This window comes from Trachemys scripta, chromosome 3 (assembly GCF_013100865.1).
Source record: "Trachemys scripta elegans isolate TJP31775 chromosome 3, CAS_Tse_1.0, whole genome shotgun sequence".
Classification (NCBI taxonomy): Eukaryota; Metazoa; Chordata; order Testudines; family Emydidae; genus Trachemys; species Trachemys scripta.
In genome coordinates this window covers 194,770,370-194,796,695 of record NC_048300.1, presented here as the reverse complement: position 1 = coordinate 194,796,695, position 26,326 = coordinate 194,770,370, and the positions used below count along the sequence as shown (strand labels likewise).

Here is a 26,326-nt window from a genome sequence, read left to right as displayed (position 1 = left end):
AGCCCACTTCTTCGGACGAAGAAGTGGGCTGTAGCCCACGAAAGCTTATGCTCTAAAAAATTTGTTAGTCTCTAAGGTGCCTCAAGTACTCCTGTTCTTTTTGCAAATACAGACTAACACGGCTGCTACTCTGAAACTTGACATGAGTTGGGAAGTTTTATTTCTAGCATTTTGCAAGTGACAGAGATGGGCACAAACCAACACCCCATCTCCAAACTCTCCTGAGCCTGGGGGTTTCGCAATCCAGACTTCTAATTTGGGGGAGTTTGGATTTGGCAGGTGGTTTCAATGGATCCGTTATAAAGGATGCTTAGTGGAAGGCATCCAGATGCCACACTGACGGGCAACCTTATAAAACCCTGCATAGATGTTACCCCCTTCGTGCTTCATTGCACGATGCCCCTTGGCAGTCTCTCCTCGTGTTCCTGTCAACCTCTTTCTGTTCCTATCACAAGCATGTTACTGGATCTTAACAAAGAATAGTAACTGTTCCCCCTGGCCTGGAGGTGAGGTAAGAGCTGGAATCCCAAATGGTTACAGAGCGAATGGTTTGGGACTATGGCATGTAGCGTATTCCTGTTGGGCCTTGATACACCTACTCTCTGCCCACATTGCATGCCTTTTCCCTGCTACCTGACGCGTAGCAGGAGCTGTTGGGATTGAGCAAGAGTTGAGTAATGCAGTATGGGAAGTGGAGTTACCTCTGCTCCTCTGGGTAGTTGACTTCTGCACAAGAGGTGCTGGGCATGTGACTTGCTCCTGCAAAGTAACCCTGCCTATCCCAGTACAAGGTCAGGCTTCACCTAGGGTATGTTTAAACTGCAATGCAAGCCCAGGGTTAGTGGGACTTGAGTCAGTGGACCATGGGTTAGTGAAATCAGGGCTTGAGTGTCTCCACTGATTGTCAACTCTAGGTTAAGAATTTTCTAACTTACACTTGAACCCAGGACTCTGATGTCCACACTGCAGCATGCAGCCCTGAGTCAAACCACCCGTATCCCAGACTCCCTAGCATCCTCCCAAAACATAGCCACTCTAGCTCTTTGACCCTAGTACAATGTAGGAAAAGTTAGCAGTCCACGCTGCACGTTACAGGAAGTTTGAACAGCCCACCAACACATCCTGCCAAGCAGGCATTTTGGTCTGTGTGCTCCCATCAACCAGACCCGGCAACGTGAAGAAGTCATCTCGCTTGCACTTTCATTCCTGGTTCAGGAAACAGGCAGGGCTTCCATGAGATGCTGGTGGGCATTTTGGCGGAGTTTTCACAGATTGATATTTTCTATTTAACTCTTACCATTGGGGCACACCATGCTGTTGATTCAGAGATTTTCTTGATTATGCTAATCCTTTCCATTCTCTTAGACTCCCTTTCCATTGTATGAAGTAATGGGATAGGAATCCTCAGAGGTATATGTACACTATATGGTTCCCCATTGTCTCTTAAGGTTATTTGTACTGGACCTCCTCTCAAAAGTCCAAATATCACCAAATATTAAAACCCTGTCCTCAAGCTTGTGCAGCCAGCCCGAGCCTTTCCTCTTGTCATAAGGCCCTGTCCAGAACTGTGACCATCAGTTCAACACAGAAACGCTTCCTCTTGGAACGGTCCATGAAGGTACATTGACCCAGGCTTTTGCTGCAGTGAGGGCGAGCTGTGGAGATACAACAGCCTGTAGAGGTCGAGGGGCCTAGAATAGGACAAGGCATAGCAGGTTATGGTCTCAAATAGCTCAACGCAGGAGCACAGAAAAAATCCTTGGGGAATTTCAAGGGCATAAAATGTTACTTTTCCAAACTGAACTTCAATATATTGTGAGAGAGATGCTGCAGACCACAGACGCACCCTGGACACAGCCAGGTTAATCACAGTGAAGAAGTGCAGAGACAATAGTGAATTAAAAAATATAATCTGTTGGGTTTTTAAAAAAAAAAATTCAGAACAACTTGGGTTTTGGGAGGTGCCGTCAGAGGTTATGCTGCCAAAGGCTTTTCTATCATTTCAGGCCTTCCACATTTTGGAGGCCATAACAGTTCTCGTGGTGCCCAATTGACAAAGGGAGATGTTATTCCAAGTTGCGGTGGGAAACCAGCAGCGTATGCAACTAAAGTATTCAAATCTGTAGTGACTGAACAGCACATCTGTGAGTGGAGTGGGCTGGTAAGCTACTGAGGTGGCCTTGGATAATACACCCTTGCCTGAAATTGACTACCTATCCGGAGTTCCTGCTATAGGGAAAGTTTGCTGCTTTCAGCACCGGTGATTGGGTCAGAATTCATGGGGGAATCAACAGGACGCTGTGTTAGCTTCCACATGGCTTAGCCTGTTATGACTACATGGAAACACACAGAGCTCCACAGCTCCCACCCCCCTTCCCTGGCACACATCTGGACAAAACTTCAAACCCCAGTCATATTTGGGACAGATGATTTTGTCACCTATGGACTACCTTTAACTGAAATCAACTGGACTTGTAAATGAGATCCATTTTCACCCACAGTTCACTGTTTCCAGGCAGTTCGTTACACCGTTGAGTGGTTACAGAGGAGTGTACTTACAGGCATGGAAACATAAGGTTGTTATTTTTAAGAAACAGGAATGCCCGAGCAATCATCCGGAGCTTTCATACTCCTGGTAGGGTCCCGCTTGGCAAGCAGATCTGAGGCGAGGCTCCTGACTAACTGCGGTCCAAACGTCACAAGACCCCAGTGGTGGATCAGGTGCCTATAGAGGACCTTTTACTCATCTGTGGCTGTGAAGGCAGATGAGGGCTGCAGCAGAAGGGAGGACCCTGGTGATCTTGGATCTCCTTGCCGCTGGGTCAGGGTTTTCTTCCTGTCAAGTCTCGTATGGTCACCACCTGCGCACCCGTTTCCCCACATTAAAAGATGGACGAGTGGCAGTAAAGACAGGAGCAGTGATCTCTGGGAGTCTTTAGTCACAAATCTGCACACCGCCGGCAGCTGTGTGACAGTCATCTTGTGCTTGGGTGAGACAGAAGTGCAGGCCTTTTTAGGATCCCCTCTGCTCACCCCAAATGGGGAGGGGGCTAGAAAAGGTGCCCCAGACACAGGCCGTCTCACACTCTTCCGACTGGATGGCCGTATCTAGTGGGATCACTCAACTCTACAGCCGAAACAAGAGATCTAAGACAATGAATTTCACCACCTGGAATGTCCACACCTTATGGACTCTCAGCGCAGTGAATGCCCAGACAGAAGAACTGCCATAATTGCCAGAGAACTGGCAAGACCCAACGCTGACATTGCAGCCCTTAGTGAGACCCCAGCTTCCTGTGGGGATCAACGGGCGTCTCATGACTCTTCGGCTCAAGCTCAGCAACAACCAATAGGCCACGATCATCAGCGCATCCGCCCCAACACTCGATGATGAGGAAGACAATAAGGAGCAGTTTCATAGCACTCTTGATGCAGTTCTCACAGCCACACCTAAGGCAGAACAAACTCATTCTCCTGGGAGATTTCAATGCCAGAGTCAGACAGGATTCCTAACTCTGGGGCAGCACAATAGGCAAAGAAGGAGTGGGAAATGTAAACCTCAATGGTGTTCCTTGTCTAAGAGCCCAATCAAACTCCCAGTGAAGTCTGCAGACTCTCCTTGACTTAGTGAACCTGTGCTTCTCCTCCCTTTTCCTTGGTGGAAACTTTAAGAGGGTTACTGAAAACTGAAGCAGGGCAGAGTATGGGGTTGCAAAGAGACCAGCATCCTGGGGTAAGCAGAAGTGCAGGACCAGCCACAGAACACATGTGATTCCAATACAGCTGGTTGAAAAATGGCGAGTGTTTTCTGTAGGACATTTTTTTTTCAGTGACAAACTGAAGCCAAAAAGGGAAACATTTTTAATTTTTGAAAAACATTTATTGGCTAAAAATTTTTACCAAAAACTGAAAATTCTTGCTGAACGTTTTGATTTCTGGCTTTCACTGAAACACAGGACATTTCGACCAAAATTAAACATTTCATTTAAAGCAAAACGCCATTTTTCATTGCAAAGTGTTTTGACCAGCTATAGTGCTCATTATCACTGCCTCGGGAAAGCTTTATTCATTAATTCTTATGAATTATTATTGTGACAGCATCTAGGAGCCCCATTGTTCTAGCACTGTGCAAACACGGTCCCTGCCCCAAAGAGCTAACAATGGGAATAAATCCAAGGGGCCCCTTCACATCATGCCCAGTCCCCCAATGACCTTTTGAAAATATACGTGTAATCTCCCCCCATCTTCTTTCCAACCTTCTCTCCTCTGCTCCGGAGCCAAAGTTCACCACCAAACTATCCTTCCAGTTCACCTTCTGCACACGTTCACGTTGATCCCCCTCTGATACTTGGATTTTGAGCACCCTCACTTTCATACACTCGTAGCTATATTGGAGCTTGGGAGTTCCTCAACCCGGGTTGCTACTTCATTGTGTCCAGAAAAGAAGCATAGGAGGCTCCCACTCTGGAGTGATAGAAGACGTGCTGAACCAAATAGTGCCTTCAGTTACCCGTTATGCCATTCCACTAGAGTTAATGGGCATCTACCCTGGGAAACTGCGAAATGGACCCAGGGCAGAATTTGGCTGGTGATCCATAACCAAGTCTCGTTTCAGTTGTAGGTGAGCATTTTTCACCCTGGCACAAAGCACGCTTTGGGATGATTCTCATGAAATGTTCATCGCTCGCTCAGCTCAGAGCAACTAAAGGCATATTTTTAAACAGCGGCGCTAAGGAGTGTGTACTCTGCCCTCCCATTCCTTTCAGGTTTATACCGTCACTGCAGTGTGCATAATGCTGTACAAAACCTCACACCAAAAAAGAACTCGATAAATTCATGGAGTACAGGTCCATCAATGGCTACTAGCCAGGATGGGCAGGGATGGTGTCCCGAGCCTCTGTTTGCCAGAAGCTGGGAATGGGCGACAGGGGATGGATCACTTGATGATTATCTGTTCTGTTCATTCCCTCTGGGGCACCTGGCATTGGCCACTGTCGGAAGACAAGATACTAGGCTAGATGGACCTTTGGTCTGACCCAGTGTGGCCGTTCTTATGTTCTTATATTCCCTGCTCCAAAAAGAGAGACATTGAGAAGCCAGGACTCATGGAAGACCCAGAGCATGGTATCAGGGACTTTCTCCCACCTTTCTTATCGTTAGTACTGTTATGAGCTGAGTGAAACCTTGTTATGGGCTGAGTTAATACCTCATGGAGGTTTGTAGGTGTGAGCTCACCTTTCAATTAACATCACTGTAAATATAAGCCCCACCTATGGCAAAAGGTGTATGCCAACTCACCCAGGAGCTTTTAGCTGAGTATTGTTTTGGGTAGTGTGTGTGTGTGTGTTAGGGTGACCAGAGAGCACGTGTGAAAAATTGGGATGGGGGTGGGGGTAATAGGCGCCTATATAAAACAAACCCCCAAATATCGGGACTGTGCCTATAAAATCGGGACATCTGGTCACGCTAGTGTGTGTGTGTGTGGAGAGAGAGAGATCAGACAGAGAATGAGGCAGGCAAGAACAGAGAGAGAGAGAGAGAGAGAGAGCCTGAAGGAGCAGCTGAAAGTGTCTGGCTGATTTTGGAAGAAACCTTTTGGGTTTGCGGGTCGGGGTGCAGGGTGAAAAGCTTGGTGCTATGAGCAAAAGAAGCTGTTTCCTTTTATTTGATTCATTCTGCGTTCAGAGCCACAGGACTCTTTGCATTCTTTGTAGATCAACAAAACTGCCTCAAAGAAACACCTGATGATCATCAATTTCTACTCCCAACTGGAACACCCCTTGCACCCCAAACTTTGTCCAGCAACTTGGGTCCAAAAGGGGCAGCCATGCTATTGACCCACCCGTTATAATTTTGTGGCATCCACAGCATATTAGGCATTTCATACAAAAAGCACAGGTCCCTGTCCTGGAGATCTTAAGCTCCACAAGCCACCTTTCCCCCTGCTGACTAAAACATTACTGCAGCTTTCAGCGGGAGTGCTCACAGAGTAAGGTACTAATGTGAGTGAGGGTTTGAGAACACAGCCCCAGAGGATGGATGTGACAGACCAGCGAGGGTACAACATGCGCGATGATGGGACGTGGCAAAGAAGGACGTGAGTTATGGATGTGATGACACAGTTACTCAGCTGACCACACCATGAATGTCTTGGCAGGAGAAATGAGGCTTTAATAAGGATGGGAATAATCACACCTCGCTCTTGTATAGCACTTTTCCTCAGTGGTGGTTAGAGAACTTTACAAAGGAGGGCAGGGTCGTTATCCCCAGTTTACAGATGGGGAAAGTGAACGAGACCTGCATCTGAGGTGATGGAACTTGGGTTTGTTTTACTTCCAGTGACTTTGTAATCTCAGCATGGAGTGGTACATCTCACGGGTCTATGTCAGGCTGCTCTCAGCTCCCTACTTCAGTGACCTGTGTATTAATGGAAGGGAGAAAAGCCTTGGACCAAAGTCTGTGAGCCGTACCCTGTGGGAGTTTTGCTTGAGTAAAGGCTGCAGGATTTGCCTCCTTGTATTTAAACAAGCAGATCCCCTTCTCCTGCATTAACGAGAACCCCTCACTACACTAAATTCATTTGGGAAAAGCTACAAGAAAAGTACATTTCACCACTGATGCTGCTTGTTCGCGCTTTACTGAGCTTGGACAGTGAATCTGGAGAGATCAGAGTCAACCCCTCTGTTCTCCTGCCCTCACACAATGCCGCTGTGTTAGGATGGCCCAAACCCTTTTTTTTAACCATGCTTAACTGGTGGGAACTAAACTACTTGGCAGTGACACTTTAATAGGGGCGACAGTCCTGAGGCTTTGTCCACAACTTTAATTCTGGATCCCACCCTGTATTCATCACATTCAAGTCTTTTGGTGCAAGAGCATGCAGCTCCCATGCAAGCACTGAACTCCTAATGACGTCAATGGGAGTCTTGGGTGTGCAAAAAAAATGCAGACTCAGGCTCTCTATGACTAGGGTATGTATAGGACTGGAAACTCCCTCCAAGTTTCCTTCATGGCTCTCAGTGGGGTGGGGGTCTTGCTCCTCCTCTTTGCGGAATCAGCTGGGGTGAGGGGGAGTTGGCCCATAGATCGGGTTAGATCTCAGGAGATCTGGTGGTGGCCTGGGCCATCTGCATGGAGGCCTCTGTTATACTGACAGTAAATGCAACACTCTGTGCTTCTATGCTGTCTCACAGCCCCTCCCCAACCTTCTTGGCAGCGTGGCTTCGATGAAGCAGTATGCCCATGTATTCGCCCTCCCCTCCCTGGTGTTTCAGAGTGTAGAGGGGAACCCACTTTCAGAGTCATCCGTGACTCATGCAGAGAATTTCTGCAGTGGTAAGTCGAGGGTGCTGCTCTGGAGAATGGCCACCTCCCAGGTGTGCCCAGGCCCGAACCTTCTCCAGCAGCAGATCCCAAGCCTCACCGAGCTGCCTAGAAGGACCTTCCACCAGGCTGGGGGAAAGGTAATGCCGCTACACAGGAGGCACCTCACCACCTTTTCTTCCCCCCTCCTCCCACTTCCTTCATTCACTGCCAGCTTGGCCTAGGATCAGTTCAAAGAGAATGGCCCCTTTGTAATGTAATACAGGTAGTAAAAAGAGAGACGCAATTAACCACATCCCTCCTCTTCTTCCGCTTGCTCTTCAGATTTTGGAGACCCTAGTGAAAGAAGTGATCGGGACCCAGATCCAAGCTCTGCATGAGATCCTGCAGACTGAGATCCAGACCACCTTCGAGATCTTGGAGCTGAGACTCCAGAAGAGGGCCTTGAGCCTGAACCCTCCTGTCCCCTACCCCCCACCTCCTCCTCTTGAAGAACGAACAAAGAAATCAACCAAAGCTCAAGAGCAGAAAAAGAAGAAGAAGTGAGGAGATGCGGGTTGGTGTAGCACTTGGCAGAAATCCCTGACTGATCTGTAATAATCATGGATTGTGCTTTTCAGTCCTGAAGACCATATAACCTGCCCTGGGTTTTAAACGCTCCATCCATAGCTTGATGCTGGGCTGTTTGTTCACCTTGCCCTGGCGGGAATGGGCTATTAATTTGGGAGATGGAAGTGTTGCTAGCATAGCTTTGGGCACTACGACTTTATTGTCCTCTTAACGGCTTCCTGATGCAATGCTGGCCCTCTGAATTTGGCAATAAAGCCCAAGAGACCCGTCTAACAAATGTATGGCCTGACTCTCCTCGACCCGTCTTACTCTGCTGATGGGAATCGGGCAATCTGGGATCATCTAGTGCCCCTGGTTGGGCCTGGCTGGGTGACTTTGCACGAGTCACTCACTATTGCTACGCCTCACTTTACCCATTTGTAAAAGAGGCTGATAAGGATAATAATAATAATACCACTCCCTAGGGTGACGTGAGGCCTAGTGCAATACCTCTGAGACCCTCACACGAAAGGTGAACAAAGTATTAGTATTCCTCACTCCCATCAATCGGTTTAATCTCTAGAAGCCTCAGGGCTGTTAAAATCTGCCCTCTAGGGGTTCATGATGGGTCCTTGTCCATGATTCAGTATCGCCAACTCCAGCGATTCTGGGTGTTTTTTTCCATCTCATGAAACCTGATGAAAGGCCCCACTGTACGAATATTCCCATATTCAAAATGGCCACTGTCCCCAATTACTGTCAATGGGACTAAAGCCAGCAAATGGGCACTGTTTCCCTACGGCCTATCTGCACATGCAGGCAGTCCTTAACAGCGCTGGCTGCCACCTCCCACTGTTTTCAGTGGGAGTGAAGCCAGGCCCAGAGAAGATGGCTGCCACACTATGGTTCAGGGGCCTGGACGGGACACAGTAGAGACTCTGTGAAAGTGGGATGGAAGAGTGAGGGGGAGCAGGAGGCAGATTTAGAGGCTGCAGGGGGATGTGGGGGGTAGGTGAAAGGCTGAGGGCGCAGGGGAATGTGGGTGGAAGGAGGGAGGCTGAGGGCCAAGAGATGTGGGGGCAGGAGGGAGGCTGAGGGGTACAGGAAGATGTGGGAGGGAAGGAGGGAGGCTGAGGCACCTACAGGGGGATGGGGGCAGGAGGGAGGCTGAGAGGTGCAGGGAAATGTGGGGGCAGGAGGGAGGCTGAGGGATGTAGGGGAATGTGGGGGCAGGAGGGAGGCTGAGGGATGCAGGGGAATGTGGAGGCAGGAGGGAGGCTGAGGGGGTGCAGAGGACAGTGATGGGGGTAGGAGAAGAGGAGCCTGGGGGTTGTGGTGGGGAAGGAGAGTCTCCTCCAAGCAGCCAGGGGAAAGCAGCATTGACAACTCTCCTGAACTAATCGCAAGTCACAGGATTTTGGCACCTCCCCAAGAATTAGCAGCTAGGTTGGTGGAAGAATTCTTCTGGCGACCTAGTGCTGTCTACATGGGGACCTGGGTTGGTTTAATTAGGCCACTCGGGTGGGGTGTGAAGTTTTCACACTCCTGACCAAGGTACTTAAACTGACCTGATTTTCTAGTGCAAACCAGGCCTGCCTTTGCAACCTGAAGCCATCACAGAGACTTTGGCAGAGGACTAGAGGGGAGTCAACACGTCAAAAGACAGATTCAAAAACATGGTTTGACTTTTTAAGAAAAATCTTGCGATTTTAGAGTCAATCGCATGACGTTAGAGGGGCTGACTCGTGATTTTTGAGCTCACGCGGTTGGCAATACTTATGACTGGGAACCGGAGGTGCTACAACCATACAAAGAATAGAGTAACGGCATGAGGTGGAGCACAGAACTCAGCCACGGGGACATGTGGACCAAGGTAGCTGTGAGACACCTTTGTGCCCCCCTGAGCCTGGGCTGCTGGAGAGGCCTCTGATGTGACTTAGAAACCTCTGGGGGGCCTGTCTACATTACAGCAGCCACCCTGGACTGAAGCATTGCCCAGAATCTGCATAGCGATGCATGCTGCAGCCCCAGCACATCCCCAGGCCACATCCCGGCCTGCCCTCTACTCCTGCCCTTGGAAGGCAGTACCCAGGAAACAGCCTTATAGCTGTTTTTCACGTGCCTGTGAGTATGTATCTACACTGCAATAAAAGACCCACAGTGGCTGGCCTGGGTTAGCTGACTCAGTCGTGTGGGCCTCGATCTGCAGGGCTATAAAACTGCAGTGCAGATTTCAGGCTCGGGCTGAGGGCCAGGCTCTGAGACCCCTTGCGAGGGGAGAGGGGCTCAGAGTCCTGGCTCCATTTTACAGATGGGGAGGTAAGTCACAGAGGGTATGTCTACGCTGCTGCTGGGAGTGAGCCTCTCAGCCTGGCTGGACAGACTCACGCTAGCTCCGTTCAAGTTTTGGCTGAAACATGCCAAAAAATTCAGACTGTGGCAGACACCCAGTATGGGAAATTTCAGGCCAAATGGTAAAAGTTTGGCAAAATTATCAGCAATTGAAAATAGGGTCTTATAATGGAAAACGTCACGTAACCTTAATAATAGGTGGGGCCATAGGCACTGACTCCATGCATGCTCCGGGGCTGGAGGACCCATGGGAAAAAAATAGTGGGTACTCGGCACCCACTGGCAGGCCTCGCGGATCAGCTCCTCTCCCTCCCACCAGTGCCTCCCGCCCACCACGGATCAGCTGTCTGTTCAGCGGCAGGCAGGAGGTGCTGGGGGGAGGGGGAGGAGCGAGCGCAGGAAGAGGTGGAGCGAAGGCGGGGCACACTCAGGGGAGGGGGTGGAACAAGACAGGAAGAGTGGGGCGGGCGGAAAGAGGTGGAGTGAGGGTGGGAAGAGGCGGCGGGGGGGGGCCTTGGGGAAAGGAGCAGGGGGGGGGCAGGGCCTGGGGGGGTGCACGGGTCGAGCACCCCCGGGGAAATGAGAAAGTCGGCGCCTGTGAGTGGTGCTACCAGTGCCACCTATAATTATATCTCTGAGTATAATGTTATAATTTCCTATTTTCCCACGTTTTATGGTTAGTTCTTTAAGTTTTACCTGGACTTGTTTCCTGGCTTTTCAATGTTTTTAATTCCCGCCCAATTTAGTTACTGATACGTATTTATAGCCCCTAAGTATTACCTTAATGTTTTGTTGTCACGGAATAACAATAATACTTCCCCCTTTGATAGCACCTTTCATCCAAGAATCTCTAAGAGCTTTAAGAATATTACTTAAACGAACAAACGACTCAAACCTCCCAGCATCTCAGTGAGGCAGACATCATCCTACTCAGCATACGTGGGGTGAACCGAGACCTGGAGACATGCTCTTGGTCACCCAGCCAATAAGTGGCAGAGCTGGGATTCCCGACTCCTGCTGGAACCTGTAGCCCAAACGTCGTCCATTGTTCATTTGGAGAAAATGTTCTACTGTCAATCAGTGCCAGAAACAAATCTAAACTCCACACAATGGAAGGGATTTCATGGCACTTCTCGGCAGACAGGTGGTCTGCATTGTAACAGCCTCTGTTTACCTGGCTCTGTATGACGCCCAAGAAAACCAGGATATAACAGGCTATGGAGAATTAAATGTCTCTTCTTCCCAGGAGCTGGTCCCTCCAGGACATCAGGGGCCCAATCCAAAGCCTGCTGCAGTCAGTGAGAATTTTTACATTGGCCTCAACGGGTTTTGAATCAGGATTCAAAGGCAGAGAGGGGAAGCTTGTCTTGCTACTGCCCAAATTGCACCTGAGCTGTGGCTACTGCAAGGACTTCCCTCCGCAGGACTGTAAATCTAGCACTTTTCACCTGCAGGAAATTCACAGGAAAACATTAACCACATTTTTTAAGATCTCAGAGCAGGAAGATGGGAGCGAAAAACAGATTTTTGGGCCAGGCACGTTAAGAAGGGAGGCATTGCCAAGCTGTTCTCTAGGGGGCCTTGCCACCCCTGGATGTGTGCTCCCAACAGCCAGCGGGGCAGCAAGGTGAGCCGGAATCTGCCATCCCCATTGGTGTCTGGGCTTAGACACGTTTTTGGTCAGCAGCCTCCCCGGCTGCCTGAGATCCCAGGGAAGGAGCGGACAGAAATCTGACTAACCCCGTCACGTGAGCAGCTTTCCTTCCTGAGCGCACAGAATGCGTCTGATGTTTTGTTAGCTCTGAAGCTCTCGGGGCTGAGTGACACGGCAGGCGCACGGGCGCCTGCAAAGGAGAGCAAATAACAACAGGGCAGGGCTGCGCTGGGCCAGGGAGCGTCTCTCAGCGGTGGCGGCTAGGCCGTGCTGGCAGAAGAGTGTGTGGCATGCGTGGGTGAATGGGCTGCAGGCAGTTCAAAGCTGCATCCGGATGCTTTTAAAACCCAGATTCTTCACCGCAACCCTGTGTCCAGCCGCTTGACTGCTATTCGGCTGCACATCACCTGCCACACACGCCTCCCAAATCCACAGAACTCCCCCCGCACCTGGGATGGCGTCCATGGAGCTGGGCCCCCCAAGCTGTGAAGGAGGATGGAGAATGCTGTGGAACTGCCCCTCTTCCCTCTCCTGTATTTCAAGGCCATTTCATCTCCTTTCTTCTGGCTCCTCTCTGTGCCCCACAAGGGGGGCAGGAGACCTCTGCCTCTCCCCCCACCCCGGGTTAAATTAAGAACATAAGAATGGCCCTATGGGGTCAGACCAAGGGTCCATCTAGCTCAGTATCCTGTCTGCCGACAGTGGCCAATGCCAGGTGCCCCAGAGGGAATGAACAGAACAGGTAATCATCAAGTGATCCATCCCCTGTTACTCATTCCCAGCTTCTGGCCAACAGAGGCTAGGGACACCATTCCTACCCATCCTGGCTAATAGCCATTGATGGACCTATCCAACATGAATTTATCTAGTTCTTTTTTGAAGCCTGTTATGGTCTTGGCCTTCACAACATCCTCTGGCAAAGAGTTCCACAGCTTAACTGTGCGTTGTGTGAAGAAATACTTCCTTTTGTTTGTTTTAAACCTGCTGCCTATTCATTTCATTTGGTGAGCCCTAGTTCTTGTGTTATGAGACATAGTAAACAACACTTCCTTATCTACTTTCTCTACACCAGTCATGATTTTACAGATCTCAATCATATCTCCCCTTCGCCATTTCTTTTCCAAGCTGAAAAGTGACAGTCTTATTAATCTCTCCTCAGACGGAAGCCGTTCCATACCCCTAATCAATTTGTTGCCCTTTTCTGAACCTTTTCCAATTCCTATATATCTTTTTTGAGATGGGACGACCACATCTGCACGCAGTATTCAAGATGTGGGTGTGATGGATTTATATAGAGGCAACATGGTATTTTCTGTCCTATTATCTATCCCTTTCTTAATGATTCCCAACATTCTGTTCGCTTTTTTGACTGCCGCTGCACATTGAATGGACGTTTTCAGAGAACTATCCACAATGACTCCATGATCTCTTTCTTGAGTGGTAATAGCTAATTTAGACCCCATAATTTTATACGTATAGTTGGGATTATGCTTTCCAATGTGCATTACTTTGCATTTATCAACATTAAATTTCATCTGCCATTTTGTTGCCCAATCACCCAGTTTTGAGAGATCCTTTTATAGCTCTTCGCAGTCTGCCTGGGTCTTAACTATCTTTAGGGGTGTTGAAATGTTCCACCTGTCCACCAAAGACAGGCTTCCCGGATCATTGTTCTGATCTTACAGCTTCCCGGTGCAGCTCTGTACAACTGAAAACACTTAGGGTGAAATCCAGGCTCCGCTGAAGTCCACAGCAATGCTCCCACTGATTCCAGTGGGTCCAGGATTTCACCCCTTCGGGACACGCGGCATGGGCCAATGCAGGGGACTGGGTTCCACCTCCAGCTCTGGAATCATAGAATATCAGAGTTGGAAGAGACCTCAGGAGGTCATCTAGTCCAACCTCCTGCTCAAAGCAGGACCAACCCCAACTAAATCATCCCAGCCAGGACGTTATCAAGCCAGGCCGTAAAAACCTCTAAGGATGGAGATTCCACCACCTCCCTAGGTAACCCATTCTAGTGCTTCACCACCCTCCTACTGAAATGACTTGGTTATGTGATCTCAGGCAGGTCCATGCCCCTAAGCTTCCCCGCCTGTGAAGTAGGGTTAAGGAGACTGCTCACCTCTGCAAAGCATGCCGAGATCCAGAGTGGAAGCCTGAAGGACTGTCACCATAAAGGGCTTTGCCACACGCGCTGCTTTATCGATTACACCAAGGCCCTTCACCGTGCATACGCTACCTAGTGGGAAGAAAGTCATTTCACGTCCATCTAGGAATGGCAGAAGTGTCATTCTGCTTTTCACAGCACTGTCTTGTTCTGGAGCCCAGTCCTCCCACATAAAAGAGAGAGAGAGGCAGCACAAAAGGCTCAATTACAAATCAAAAAGAGGTCCCAGCCCGGGCTGGTGTTTACAGATTTTTAGAGAAATTAGGGCCTTGGCCTACTGAGTTGGGTGCCATTCCCTCTCCACCCACCAGTTGGCTTCCCCTGCTTAACACCTCCCAGAAAAGTGTTCCCCACTCACCATCCCTCCACAATGCTTCTGTCACCCACTCTCATCTTGCTTATTAGTTACTGAGGTCCTTTATCTCAGAGATGGGCCTGAAGCCAATTTCCAGCCCTGGCTCTGGGTTGGGATCACCGGTCGCAGCCTAAGCCTCTCTCTGCAACAGAATCTGAACTCCAATCGCTGGGAAAGTGCCCATTGGAATCTGGGTTTCACACCTGTGAGTTCAGGAGTGATCAGATTGGGATGTTTGTTTCACCCCATTATAAAGGGGTGGGGGCAGATCACACTCTCTGTTAACATGGGGGTCAATCCAGAGTAATTCAACTGATTTCAGCGAAGTGACTCCAGTTTTATACCAGAGTAACTGAGTGCGGAGTCCGGCCCATTGCATTCAAATCCAGACTCCTGTTCTGCCCGACCTCTGCTTCATAACAGTGAGGGAGTAGGGTGACCAGATGTCCTGATTTTATAGGGACAGTCCCGATTTTTGGGTCTTTTTCCTATCTAGGCTCCTATTACCCCCCTCTTCCTCCATCCCGACTTTTCACATTTGCTGTCTGGTCACCCTATCAGGGAGGGGGCCCACCGTCTGCACGTTTCAAGGAGCGCCTCTATCCTTTCCTCCATTGGCACCCAGCTCCTGCTTTGTGTCTTTGGGCCTGTTTTCATTTTCCCAGAGTTTTGTCCGGGGGAGGTGAGAGGGAGCTAGCGAGGGAAAACTTTGGAGCTGCAGAATTGTATGGAGGGCGAAGTTATTTTTTCTTGACATAAACAGCCAGGCTTTCCCTCGGCCCTTTACTTGAATCGTGAAGGTAGGACCCGGACTCATAACATCCGGCAGGAGGGGCCGGCGTTATCAGGCAGGAAACACTCAGCTCTGGGCACATCCTCCCCGCACTCCCTGCAGCTCCCATTGGCAGTGCTCAGCAGGAAAAGACTCAGCAACTTGTCTCATTCCCTCCTCTTAATCAAGGGAGGGTCTGAGCTTGCTGTCCTAACTCAGGGGGAAAACTCTCATTGTCCAGAACGGGAGAGCTCCCGAAGAAAGGGCTTGCTGGGCCGGTATGGGACAGGCAGGGCCGGCCCAAGGACATTTTGCGCCCTCGGTGAAACTTCCACCTTGCGCCCCCCTCTCCTCCTCCCCTCCCCCTGGCGCATCACTTATTATAAACTTTCAAAAATGAATACAGTCGTGTAAAAAAAAAATTGGGGGGCACCGGTTTTTGGCACCCCGAATCTTGGCGCCCTAGGCGGCCGCCTAGTTCACCTAGTGGTTACACCGGCCCTGGGGACAGGGAGATGTGGCCCCACAAACAGGAGCAAGAGAAGATCTTCCTTTTACAAGTTTTATTCCCGCACCAAGACTCCGCTCTGAGTGCAAGGAGAAAACAATCCCACTTCATTGTATTCACAGCATTCACTGGGTCCAATAAAGCGGGGCCCTTGGCTGGGAATCAGAAGATCGGGGTCTCCTCCACTGACTCACGGTGCTGCCTTCGGCAAGTCCCTTCATCTCTCTATGCCTCCGTTTCCATACCTGTAATATAGGGACAATGATATCCCCACTCCCTTGTAAAGAAATCAGAGATCGAAGGACCCTGGACGGGCTTGTACGTGGGGCAGCGAACCCAGCCCAACAACCATGCAGCTAAACTGCTATTTTTAGCATAGGTAAGTCTACTTCAGCAAGGCATTGCAGCTCCAGCTCCAGTGTAGACGTACCCATAGTAAGAGAAATCCCTGCCCCAAAGAGCTTAGCATAAGGGTATGTCTATGCTACGGAGATGGTACTGGCACGGCTATGTCGCTGTAGACGCAGCCTGCACCGACAGACGGGGAACACCGCTACCCCAAACGAAGTTAGCCCTGTTGACAGAAGCAGTCTCCTATCAACCTAGCTGTGTCTGCACGGGGGGAGGGGAGTGTCAGCACAGCTGTGTCGGGGTTGGGTTTTTTTTGTAGCCCTGACCGACATACTTGTTCAGTGTAGATTAGGCTTCAATAGATAACACAGACAAAGGGATCATTCTTATCCCCATTTTATAGAGGGGGCAAACTGAGGCACAGGGAGGTGAAGTAACTTGCCTGGGGTCACCCAGAGAGTCTGTGGCAGCACTGGGATATGTACCCAGTTCTCCTTGACCACAAGACCACCCTTCCTTTCCAAATGCTAGGACTGCTCCGATGAGAGCCTCTCCCACCCGTGGGGACGTTGCCTATGCTTCACTGATTTTGCTATCCAGGCTGCTGTTGCCGCTTGCAAATCATAGAATCATCGAATATCAGGGTTGGAAGGGACCTCAGGAGGTCATCTAGTCCAACCCCCTGCTCAAAGCAGGACCGACCCCAACAAAGGGGGTTGGACTAGATGATCTCCTGAGGTCCCTTCCAACCCTGATATTCTATGATTCTAAATCATCCCAGTCAGGGCTTTGTCAAGCCTGACCTTAAAAATCCTTCTCCTCCTGTGACAAATGGTCACTCCCCCCCCCTCCAATTAAGCCAACTGGGGTTCCACTGAAAATATCCGCCCCCAACTTGGGATTTGGCGAGCAACAGGCAACCCAGCGTATGGTGCTTCCGAACTGTCAGGCCCCCTTTAGAATCTAGTCTCCTTAGGGCAGGACTGTGCCATGTCCAGCACTAAACACACAGGATGCAAGAGAGCGAGGCCGTTTTACACCAATAAATACTCAATAAATGACCCCCACATAGCTAGGTTGACTCTCTCCCAACCTTTTCTCCTCTGACGTCTCAGACAGAATGAGATCTGGACAGATATCAATCAAAGAGGGACAGAAAAGGGTTGGTGGCCTCTCCTTTCCCGTAGTGGCTGAGTTAGGACAGATTCAACTTCAGCAATTCTGGCCTCAGTGACTGAGAAGAATCACCACCTGTTCTGTGAATTTAAAGGAAATCAGTTCTCCCGGGAGGCCAGGTGCATGACACACACTAACTCCCAGACGGACTGAATTCCAGGGCTATCCGGGAAGGGTGAGGTCATGATTGCTCACCGTTACTCACATTGCAACTTGCACAACAAAAATATTGACTGCAGCTTGACTGTAGTATGGAAAATCGCTGCCCTGCTGGTTCAAACAGTGGGGTTTGAGACCCAATCTAAGGCTATAGGTGACTTTTCCAATTCTCCTCCTCCTCCCTCCCATCCCTGCCCTGGATCTATGCCAAAAACTGCAGTAGAGATTGGGTTTGAATTCCCCCTGGGCTCATTTTAATTTTCACTCCCCGGCCTGTGCAACCTGGAGGAGACGACGGATGGATGCATCTTAGGAGCAGGAGATGGAGAATCGTTGCCAGCCTGGTGCAAAGACGAGGCCTCACCCTGGGTTGTTCTGGGGAGAGTGGCCAACTGCTCCAGGGGAAAGAGAGACCCGTGTAAGGTATCGATGTGGAACAAGCTGCTTTCTGAGATGGCCATGTCACAAAAGCCACCACCACAATAGGCACGTAGTGGGCTCTCGTTGGTATTTGCAGCGGAGAGGCCAATGACTGAATGGACCTAGAGACGGCAGTATGTTCCTTACCATATCTGATGGCTTTTATTTATTTTCCAGTAGCCCCCATCTGAGATTAGAGCCCTACTCTGCTATGTGCTGTACATACACATAGTGAGCAATCGACAGTCCCTGCCCCAAAGAGGGGAAACGGTCCCCACAGGTCTGATTTGAGAAACGTTGTTGGAGGACTGAGTGGGAGGCTACCACTTGCTCATGCCCTGTTTGGTGAGTAAATAAGGGACTGTTCCCTCCGGGGTGCCATTCTGGCAGCACTGAAGGCCTGGAGCTAAAAATAAATTCCCAAGCGAGCTGACTTTGCAGTTAGCTACCTAGGATGAAAACAGAGAACTCCGTTTTGCTGTGGCTATTAAGACGTTGTCAGGAGATGGGTTGATGGCACTAATCACGAATTTCTCCACTGCGGAAACCACCCCAGTGACCAGGTTCTGATCCGGAAGCAGATTCCCCAAAGTATGGGTGTGCCTCATGTGCCAGTTTTGTCTATTATAGAGTCAAACCCATCGTTCGAATTCAGATCCAAATTCCCCCAGTGTCCAAGGTTTTTGATTCAGCCCAGCTCTGCTACAAGTAAGGTGCGTGGGTGACTCACGCTGCTTTTCCTCCCGTGATTCTGTGTTAAGCAAGGGGGACAAAGTCATCCCTTCCATAACGCCACAGAAGTCAGCCGAGTTAAACCAAGGATTAATCTAGCTTCTGCCCTGCAAGATGGATTAGAGGGCTTAAAAAATACCTGTTACATCTTCAGAACAATAGGTAAGATGCACCGGATGTGATTTTTCTGAGGTGCAGAGCACCCATTGCTCCAGGTGACGTCAATGGGAACCGGGCGGCCCAGAAAATTAGACCCAATATCTGCATTAGATACAAATAATGTAATAAACGGTTATAACTTACCCAGAGACTCATGATTAGCCAGAATAGTGGGAGCTTCATTGGCTTGTTACAAGCCCAAGCTCTAATTTCCTTGTAAGGCTTTGGTGCATGTTTGTTGTTTGTACCATCGCTGGGCTGTGAGACCAATTTTCATTTTGCATCCTTGCACCCACTAGGGATCCAGACTGCCTTTAGGGGGCGCTGCTAGCCTTACCTCCTTAGACAGGTCTACTCCTAAGGTAGGCCTCTGGTGATACGCTCCTCGGTTGTCATTACACAATCTCTGTTCAGGACACAAGCCTCTGTCTGTGAGACGGGAGGAGAAATCAGACTTTACTATCAAATCTGATTGCAAGCTGTTTGGGACAGGGAACACGTCTGTCGCTGGGCTTTGAGCCCCTAGCTCAATGAGGCCCAATACTGATTGGGGTATGGGTTAGGGTGACCAGATGTCCCGATTTTAAAGGGACCGTCCCGATTTTTGGGTGACATAAGAACAGCCATACTGGGTCAGACCAAAGGTCCAGCTAGCCCAGTATCCTGTCTACCGACAGTGGCCAATTCCAGGTGCCCCAGAGGGAGTGAACCTAACACGTAATGATCAAGTGATCGCTCTCCTGCCATCCATCTCCACCCTCTGACAAACAGAGGCTAGGGACACCATTCCTTACCCATCTTGGCTAATAGCCATTAATGGACTTAACCTCCATGAATTTATCCAGTTCTCTTTTAAACGCTGTTATAGTCCTAGCCTTCACAACCTCCTCAGGCAAGGAGTTCCACAAGTTTACTGTGCGCTGTGTGATGAAGAACTTCCTTTTATTTGTTTTAAACCTGAGGGGTCTATAGGCTCCTATTACCCCCCACCCCCTGTCCTGATTTTTCACATTTGCTGTCTGGTCACCCTAGTATGGATACTACTATAACCAACCCTGCTGGATCTGTTCGCAGCATTTAAACCTGCAATCTCCAGCTCTAAATGCATGAGCCCTCACTACTTCAGCTGAAAGACTACATGGGGGATTTTCAAAAGCACTTAGGTGGTGCCTTAGAAGTACAAACCCCACTGACTTTCAGTGGGGCCAGTGGGGTGGGATTTGCAGAAGCACCAATCTGATCCAGGAACAGACGTCACCTTGCAAGTCAATGGAAATTTTGTTCTTGAAAATCTCCCCCTACATTTTGAATGTTGCATGCACCCTCTTCTCTTTCCCAGGAGCTGGCTAGAACTCCTGAATCAAAGAAGCCCCGAACGTTGGGGTATTTGAAAACTAAATCCAGATTGGATTTTGCAGCTTGAGTTCACTTCCAAGCTACCCTATGAATTCGGAATCTATCCCACATTTGATAAACGGAGACTTCCTTTTATGGCTCTGCTGCCCTCATGCTTTGAAGTCATCCCCATCATCTGAGTGGCAGCCTGGTATTGTGGTTGGAGCATGGAAATAGGAGTCTGGAGATGTAGGACCCAGTACTGACTCTGCTCCTGACTCGCTATGTGACCTTGGGCCAATTACTTAATTCCTCTATGCCTCAGTTTCCCAACTTGTAAAAAGGGGTTAGGAACATCAACTCTGCAGGATTGTGAGGGTTAATTCACTCATGGTCGCAAAACATCTTGAATGTGCAAAGTGCGCCTTCTGGCATAGTTCCCTCTATACCATGTGCACAGAATCTGAGTGTAGTATATTGTGTCCCTAATACCCATCAAAACTCACTTGAGCAATACAGACGCATCATAGTCACAGAAGTGTGTATGCTGAGGAGCAGAAACAAAAGAAGAGGCTGTGTCAGTGAGCGAGGGATTTCTAGGTAGCTTTCCTTAGTGTTGGTCACCCTTCTGGCCTCGTTGTACAGATATCAGGGCATCATGAGAATGCTTGGTCTGGAGCATATAAAGCCGGTGAAATTGATTAGTTTGGACTCCCCCAAGACTCACTCCTCTCAGAATTCATAGTCACCCATCACAAGATGTCTCGGAAAACTGGCTCCTGCCCCGTGGATCTGAGGGGAAGAAAGAGGCCTTACAGAGGTATATGAGTCCATGGACTCGACTTCAAAGTCCTTACCAGGCACAGGTTCAAGTAAAGTTTTGCCTGAATGGGCTGTAGGTTTGGCCTGCAGGATCAGGTGAGGGATAAGGGCTAAACTCTCGTCTGTTACACCAGTTGAGTAGAGAGGAATCTGGCTCTGTCTGTAGAGCTCTTCACCTCCTATGTCTCAGAGTTACAATTTGAAACCCATCCATCATACCCCACTGCGTTTCTTACCTCCTCTCTTTCACGCGTCTTACATTCCACACCCACAACTTCACCTTCTGAGACTATTTGTCCTGATTCTCAGTTAGACCCTTTACATCACTCTGGCAATGAAAAGGAGGGCTCGTAAGGGGTGTAAATGTTTAGTGTAAAGTGTCCTTAGTGCAAATAAGAATCATGCCGTAAAGACTCGGATTATACTCAGCAAAACAATCCACGTATTTTGAGGTCCACTCCTACGCCAAATCAATGGCAAATTCCCCATTAACTTCAGTGGGCCCCCGAATTGTGCCTGGATTGGATCTCGCAATCCTCGCCTACACAAAACTCTGATATCGAAGGGCACTTTGGATAGCAGGAATGCACAATCACAACCCTTAAAGAGACTTCCCCTGATACATTGGGAAGGGAAAAAAATATTTCAAATTGTGACTTAAATTCGTCCCGGATTACACAGTTTTTAAAGATAGCCACAGGCCCTTTTTATTTAAAAAAACAAAAAACAAAACAAAAAAAAAAACAGATGTAGAAAAGTTTGGCTGAAAATTAAAAAAACCCAATGCAACATCAAGCACAATAAATGCTTCCCCTTTGAACAGTTTTGTCCAGAACTACAGCAATCTAAATGATAAAACAGTCATTGTATAAAAACATATTTATTTAAATTAAATATTTTATGCGAACTCGTATCTACACGCATTCAAAATGCATCAGAGTCACACACAAAAAAAGATGGAAAGTGTTAGCTTAAAAGTTGTGGTTTTTTTAAAGTATTATTTGCAATTATATTATCATTTGCAATTAATTACGCACTCAAGATTGAAACCAGAAAATCATAACCATGCTACTAACTAATCATAACCAAATGTCATACAGTAACCCTAAGATTAAACATGATACATAACTGATTTAAAATAAAATGTCATCTTTATGAAAAAAGAGCAATGCAAAATATGACGGAGAAATAATGGAACATATCAATGTACAACTTTATTACAAGCAATAATATACTGACATAAAGAGGAATGGGCATTTCATTTCTAAACATTAAGTATTTGCCTTCAAATGATGCTTGATACAAATGTGTCTGCTACGTATCACCTCTTTTCCAAAGTGCTCAACACAATAAATTCTTTCCAGCTGTGGCTGCAGGTAAAGGGGACATGATGGGATATTACTCAGGTTCTTGGCCTTCGGAGTAGCTGTTACGAAGGCCACCAGCATGGCTACGTACATGGGAAATTACTTGTAGTGACTCAGGCAGGGACCGATCTTGCTCCCATTTAACTCAGTGAAAGCAGGATCAGAGCCTAGTGAAAGTCTGAAGCTGAATTTTGCGCACACTATAAAATTCAGCTTGACTTCTCTTTAAACAAACAGAAGCTGAGTTGCAACCTTGCCGCCGGAGCAGCTAGCAGTCAGTCCATTATCACAAGACCATGTTGTGTCACCGCACCACAGTTCCAGTTATGTGAACTCCTCTCCCACTCAAGTGGTTCAGGGTGGGGGGTGGGAATGACATCAGGGCTCCACCCTGGGCCAGATCTTTCCTTCCTTGGGTCTGATCTTTCCTTCCATACACTCTCAGAGTTCCACTGAAATCCACAAAAAGTTTCAGGAGCCAAAGGGGCACAGAGCGGGGCTATGTGGGTGCAACAGATTAGATTAGATGCCTTTCCATACACAGGACCAAATACACTGCTGGCACTAGGGATTGCAAGTCCAGTGACTTCACCGGAATTGCATTCCTTATGCTAGTGCACACTCAAAAACTCCCAGCCACTTCCGTCAAACTGTTGAGTACATAGGGAATGCAAGACCAGGCCAACAGAAAACCCACACGGCTATGACTGAAAGCCTCAGAGCTCTCTTCGGTTAAAGCTCTTCACGTAGGGTAATTACGTGAGAACAGGACATTCATGATCCCCTGATCGTATTCTCTCTGTACAGCAATAGCTGGTTGTGACAGCCACCATCTTAGCCAATCCTGGGACTGGAATTGGAAACCTGCATTACTGAACTAGTGACTACAGCTCGAAGAGCCAGGTTCTGTAGGTAGGGACAGTAATGGAGTCACGCCAGTAGGCCCAGAAGGCGGCACACACTGATCAGAGGGTTACGTTTACTCATTTGCCACCTCTTTGCTTTCCCCCCCATCCCTACCACAAGTGCTACACAGAACAAGACTCAGGGGCTGATTTTTCAGAGGAGCTGAGAATTTGCAGCCCCCATGGGATCCAGCTGGAATTGAGGGAGCTCTGGCCCAGATCCAGGAAATTAGGACCCTAAATACCTGTACGGAGCTGGGCCTCGGTGCCACTGAAAAATCAGACCCACCATCCAAAGACTTGTCATGCTTATAGAATAAATTGGTAGGAGGACTGTAGCCAGTGACCAGCTGGCTTGGAAAAGGGACTTGACCACAGACCTTTTCTGAAGCAGGATATCAAATACCTTTTAAAGCAGGATACTTAATATTGATGCCAGTGGATGTCCGAGAAGCAAAATCCATTACCTAGGACAGAAAGGAGGCTCCAAAACCATTTCAGTTCTGACTTGGCAACCCTGAGGTGAGGAGCGAGGTGTCCACCAGCTGTTGTGTACATGGAGCCATGCCAATAATACTGTAGGGTCTGTCCTCGGCCAGTCCACAGGCCCTGCTCCTTCTGGCCTAGGAGACGCTGTAGTTGTTGTAGTAGGTAGCAGTGGCATCTGCTAGGACGGAGATGAGGCTAGTCTCTGTAGAGGGCGAGCCACCTGCAACCTGAGACACCTGGACGTGTCCATTGATTATCATCCCGCTGTGGTCTGAGTGGCCGGGAGTGTTGAGATACTGGTCAAACTCATTGCGGTCCATCTCCCCCAGAAGTTCTGCTTGGCTCAGCTGGTCCAGGCTGTCAAAGCCGTGGTGTTCAGGGGGCGGGGAGAGCTGACCAAGATGAGCCTGGAGGTTGGGGGAGTGGATGGGGTGGAAGGCTGGCGTGTAATAGGTGGGAAGAGGAGGAGGGGGGCAGCTGGGGATTGGGGGGATCATGGAGGTGCTGGGCTGAGGGATGGACATGGGGCCAAGGGGATGGTGGTTACACTGGAGGGGGCTGGTGGAGTACTCTGGAGAGTAAGGGGCCCCAGTCATATGGGGGTGGCGATGCTCCTCTGGGCCCGGGGAGGAGAAGAAGCTCTGCTCAGGGTCTATCACATCCAAAGGGGACATCTCAGGCGGGGTGGGCAACCCGTAGGGGTAGGTGTCCATGTTGGTGCTGCTGCTGCCGCTGCTGGCCTGGGCCTCCCTGTAGCCCCTGATGCTCTGCAATACCGGGCCAGGCGAGTACTCACCCTGCCCCTCCTTTCCCCCCACTGTCCTGCCGCAGGCCCGCTTCTCCGGCACCGAGTTCTGATCCCTGGCGAGGTTCCCCAGCAGAAAGCCTGGATCCACCCGCTTGCAGATCCGCTTGACCTGCTTCTTCCTCCTGGGCCTGTATTTGTAGTTGGGGTAATCTTGCATGTGCTGCACCCTCAGTCTTTCCGCCTCCTCCACGTAAGGTCTCTTCTGGGAAGGGCTCAGAGACTTCCAGGACTTGCCTGCAACAAGGAAGGAACAAAAATCCTCTTAGAATCCACAGCTGTGGCATCTGCGCTGGGCATGGAGGGTCTGTGTCCCTAAGCACCCAGAGAGCGCTGGCTGGGACCAAGGGACAGAGCCTAGTCTTGGAGAAAACAATGGTCAAACACCCACTGAATCCAATGGAACTGGGATTTGGCCTCAATACAGCTGTATGACCCTATCCAAAATATTGGGTCGAGGGGAGTGCCTGAATCCTACAGCCCTAGGGAGTGGGGCATCCCCAGGATAGCAAAAAGTGAAGAGGTTGGAGTGGGAGGGATAGAGCCATGTGTGGCTGGTATTCCCTTCCCTCTTTAAACAACCGCTTTCATGAGCTGCTCCCTGCCTCGCAGCCCTGCCCAAGCTGCGGAGAAAGCCCCTGGGTCTTGTAATTAGACCAAGCCGAGGTTCTGCAAAGCGGGCAACTCGTCGCCTGCCCTCGAGCCCCAGAACACGAAATCAAAGGAAACAGACCCAAGTGCTGGTGGCCGTTTCCAAGGGGAAAGATGGAAATAATCTGCCCGTTCCCCACACAGACTAGGGGGGCCAGACACATTTAGGGATGGGAGGTTTTTAAAACAAAACACATTCACACAAGTGAATTCCACTTTGGGAAGCCACCCGGGACAATAAATGGCTGTCGGTCAGTTTGGGGAGGGAATTTCTTCCCCTCAAATCACAAAACTGGAGAAAAGACCAAAGAAATCACTGACTTTGGAGGACTAAACAATCATCGCCCTGAAGATCTATTTCCCCCGGCTCAGACCATGTTTCTTTGCCTCCTGGGTCTAACGAACGGGGCGGATTGGAGAGTTCGCAAAACTAATACAACGTGACAACTTCAACCCGGAAAATACCGCGAGTCGGGGACTTCTTTCTACCCGCTTTGCTCCGGCCACGGGGTCCCAGCCGGGTTCCCCAAACCCAGCCAGGATCGGAGAGACCAAGCGCACACCCGGGGCCGGTCAGTCGCGCTGCCCGGGGTGTTGTGTCTGAGCCAGGCGAACACCTGCTGGTGTTTGGATAGCCGAGTCTAGACCGGCAGGGGAGGTCACAGGGGGCGGCCGGGGTTAGGGTCGAGCCCGGGGGCAGGAGCGTGGGCTTCCCCCCTCCCTCTCCGGGGCCACCCAGCGCCGGGGGCATCGGGGGACGGATCCGGGCCGCCCGGGGGCTCCGGCTCACCGAGCATCTTGCTGAGTTCCGCGTTGTGCAGGTCCGGGTTCTGCACCGCCAGCCGCTTCCTCTCGTCCTTCGCCCACACCATGAAGGCGTTCATGGGTCTCCTGATGCGGGGCTCCGAGCCCTTCTCCCCCGGGGAGCGGTGCGCGGCCGGCGGGGAGAGCCCCTCCGGGAGCTCCCCGTCCAGGGCGGAGCAATCCAGGCTCTCGGACCACGGGTAGGAGCCCAGCAGGGAAGCCATGGCCGGGACACCCCCCCGCTTCGCCCCTGGCCCCCGACCGCTCCCCGCCGCCTGGCTCCGAGTCCCCCCCTGCAGCGCCCGGGGCTCCCTGGCTGTCCCCCCCCCTCTCTGGCAGCGTAATCCAGGGGGCCCCCGGCCGAGCTGCACCCTGCAGCCCGGGCGCTGTATTTATGAGCTCCTCGGAGAAGCTTCCTCCAATGACACCGAAGGTGCCTGCGGCTCCTCCTTGTTTTCAAACTCCGGC

At 49.9% G+C, this 26,326-nt stretch overlaps 2 protein-coding genes across 2 annotated transcripts in view; one reads left to right on the top strand and one right to left on the bottom strand.

Moving 5' to 3' along the window:
* The window catches only part of C3H8orf74 (chromosome 3 C8orf74 homolog), a 24,048-nt gene extending 16,179 nt beyond the window's left edge, over window positions 1-7,869 (top strand). The window contains exon 4 of the mRNA XM_034766925.1: window positions 7,648-7,869. Coding sequence (XP_034622816.1) covers window positions 7,648-7,869 — 222 coding nt within the window. The remainder of the gene's footprint in view (window positions 1-7,647) is intronic.
* Window positions 7,870-21,747: 13,878 nt separating this feature from the next.
* Window positions 21,748-26,326, bottom strand: SOX7 (SRY-box transcription factor 7). The gene is made up of 2 exons (XM_034766720.1): window positions 25,845-26,326; window positions 21,748-24,640 (listed from the first exon to the last, which is right to left on the bottom strand). The coding sequence occupies exons 1-2, from the start codon at window positions 26,080-26,082 to the stop codon at window positions 23,733-23,735; spliced, it is 1,146 nt and encodes a 381-aa protein (XP_034622611.1). The 5' UTR covers window positions 26,083-26,326; the 3' UTR covers window positions 21,748-23,732.

Bases quoted from the DNA above. Each gene is read 5' to 3' on its own strand.
- SOX7 (XM_034766720.1), bottom strand. From the start codon at position 26,082: ATGGCTTCCCTGCTGGGCTCCTACCCGTGGTCCGAGAGCCTGGATTGC. The intron at 24,641-25,844 runs GTGAGCCGGAGC...TCCTTGTTGCAG, and splicing joins GGAACTCAGCAAGATGCTCG to GCAAGTCCTGGAAGTCTCTG.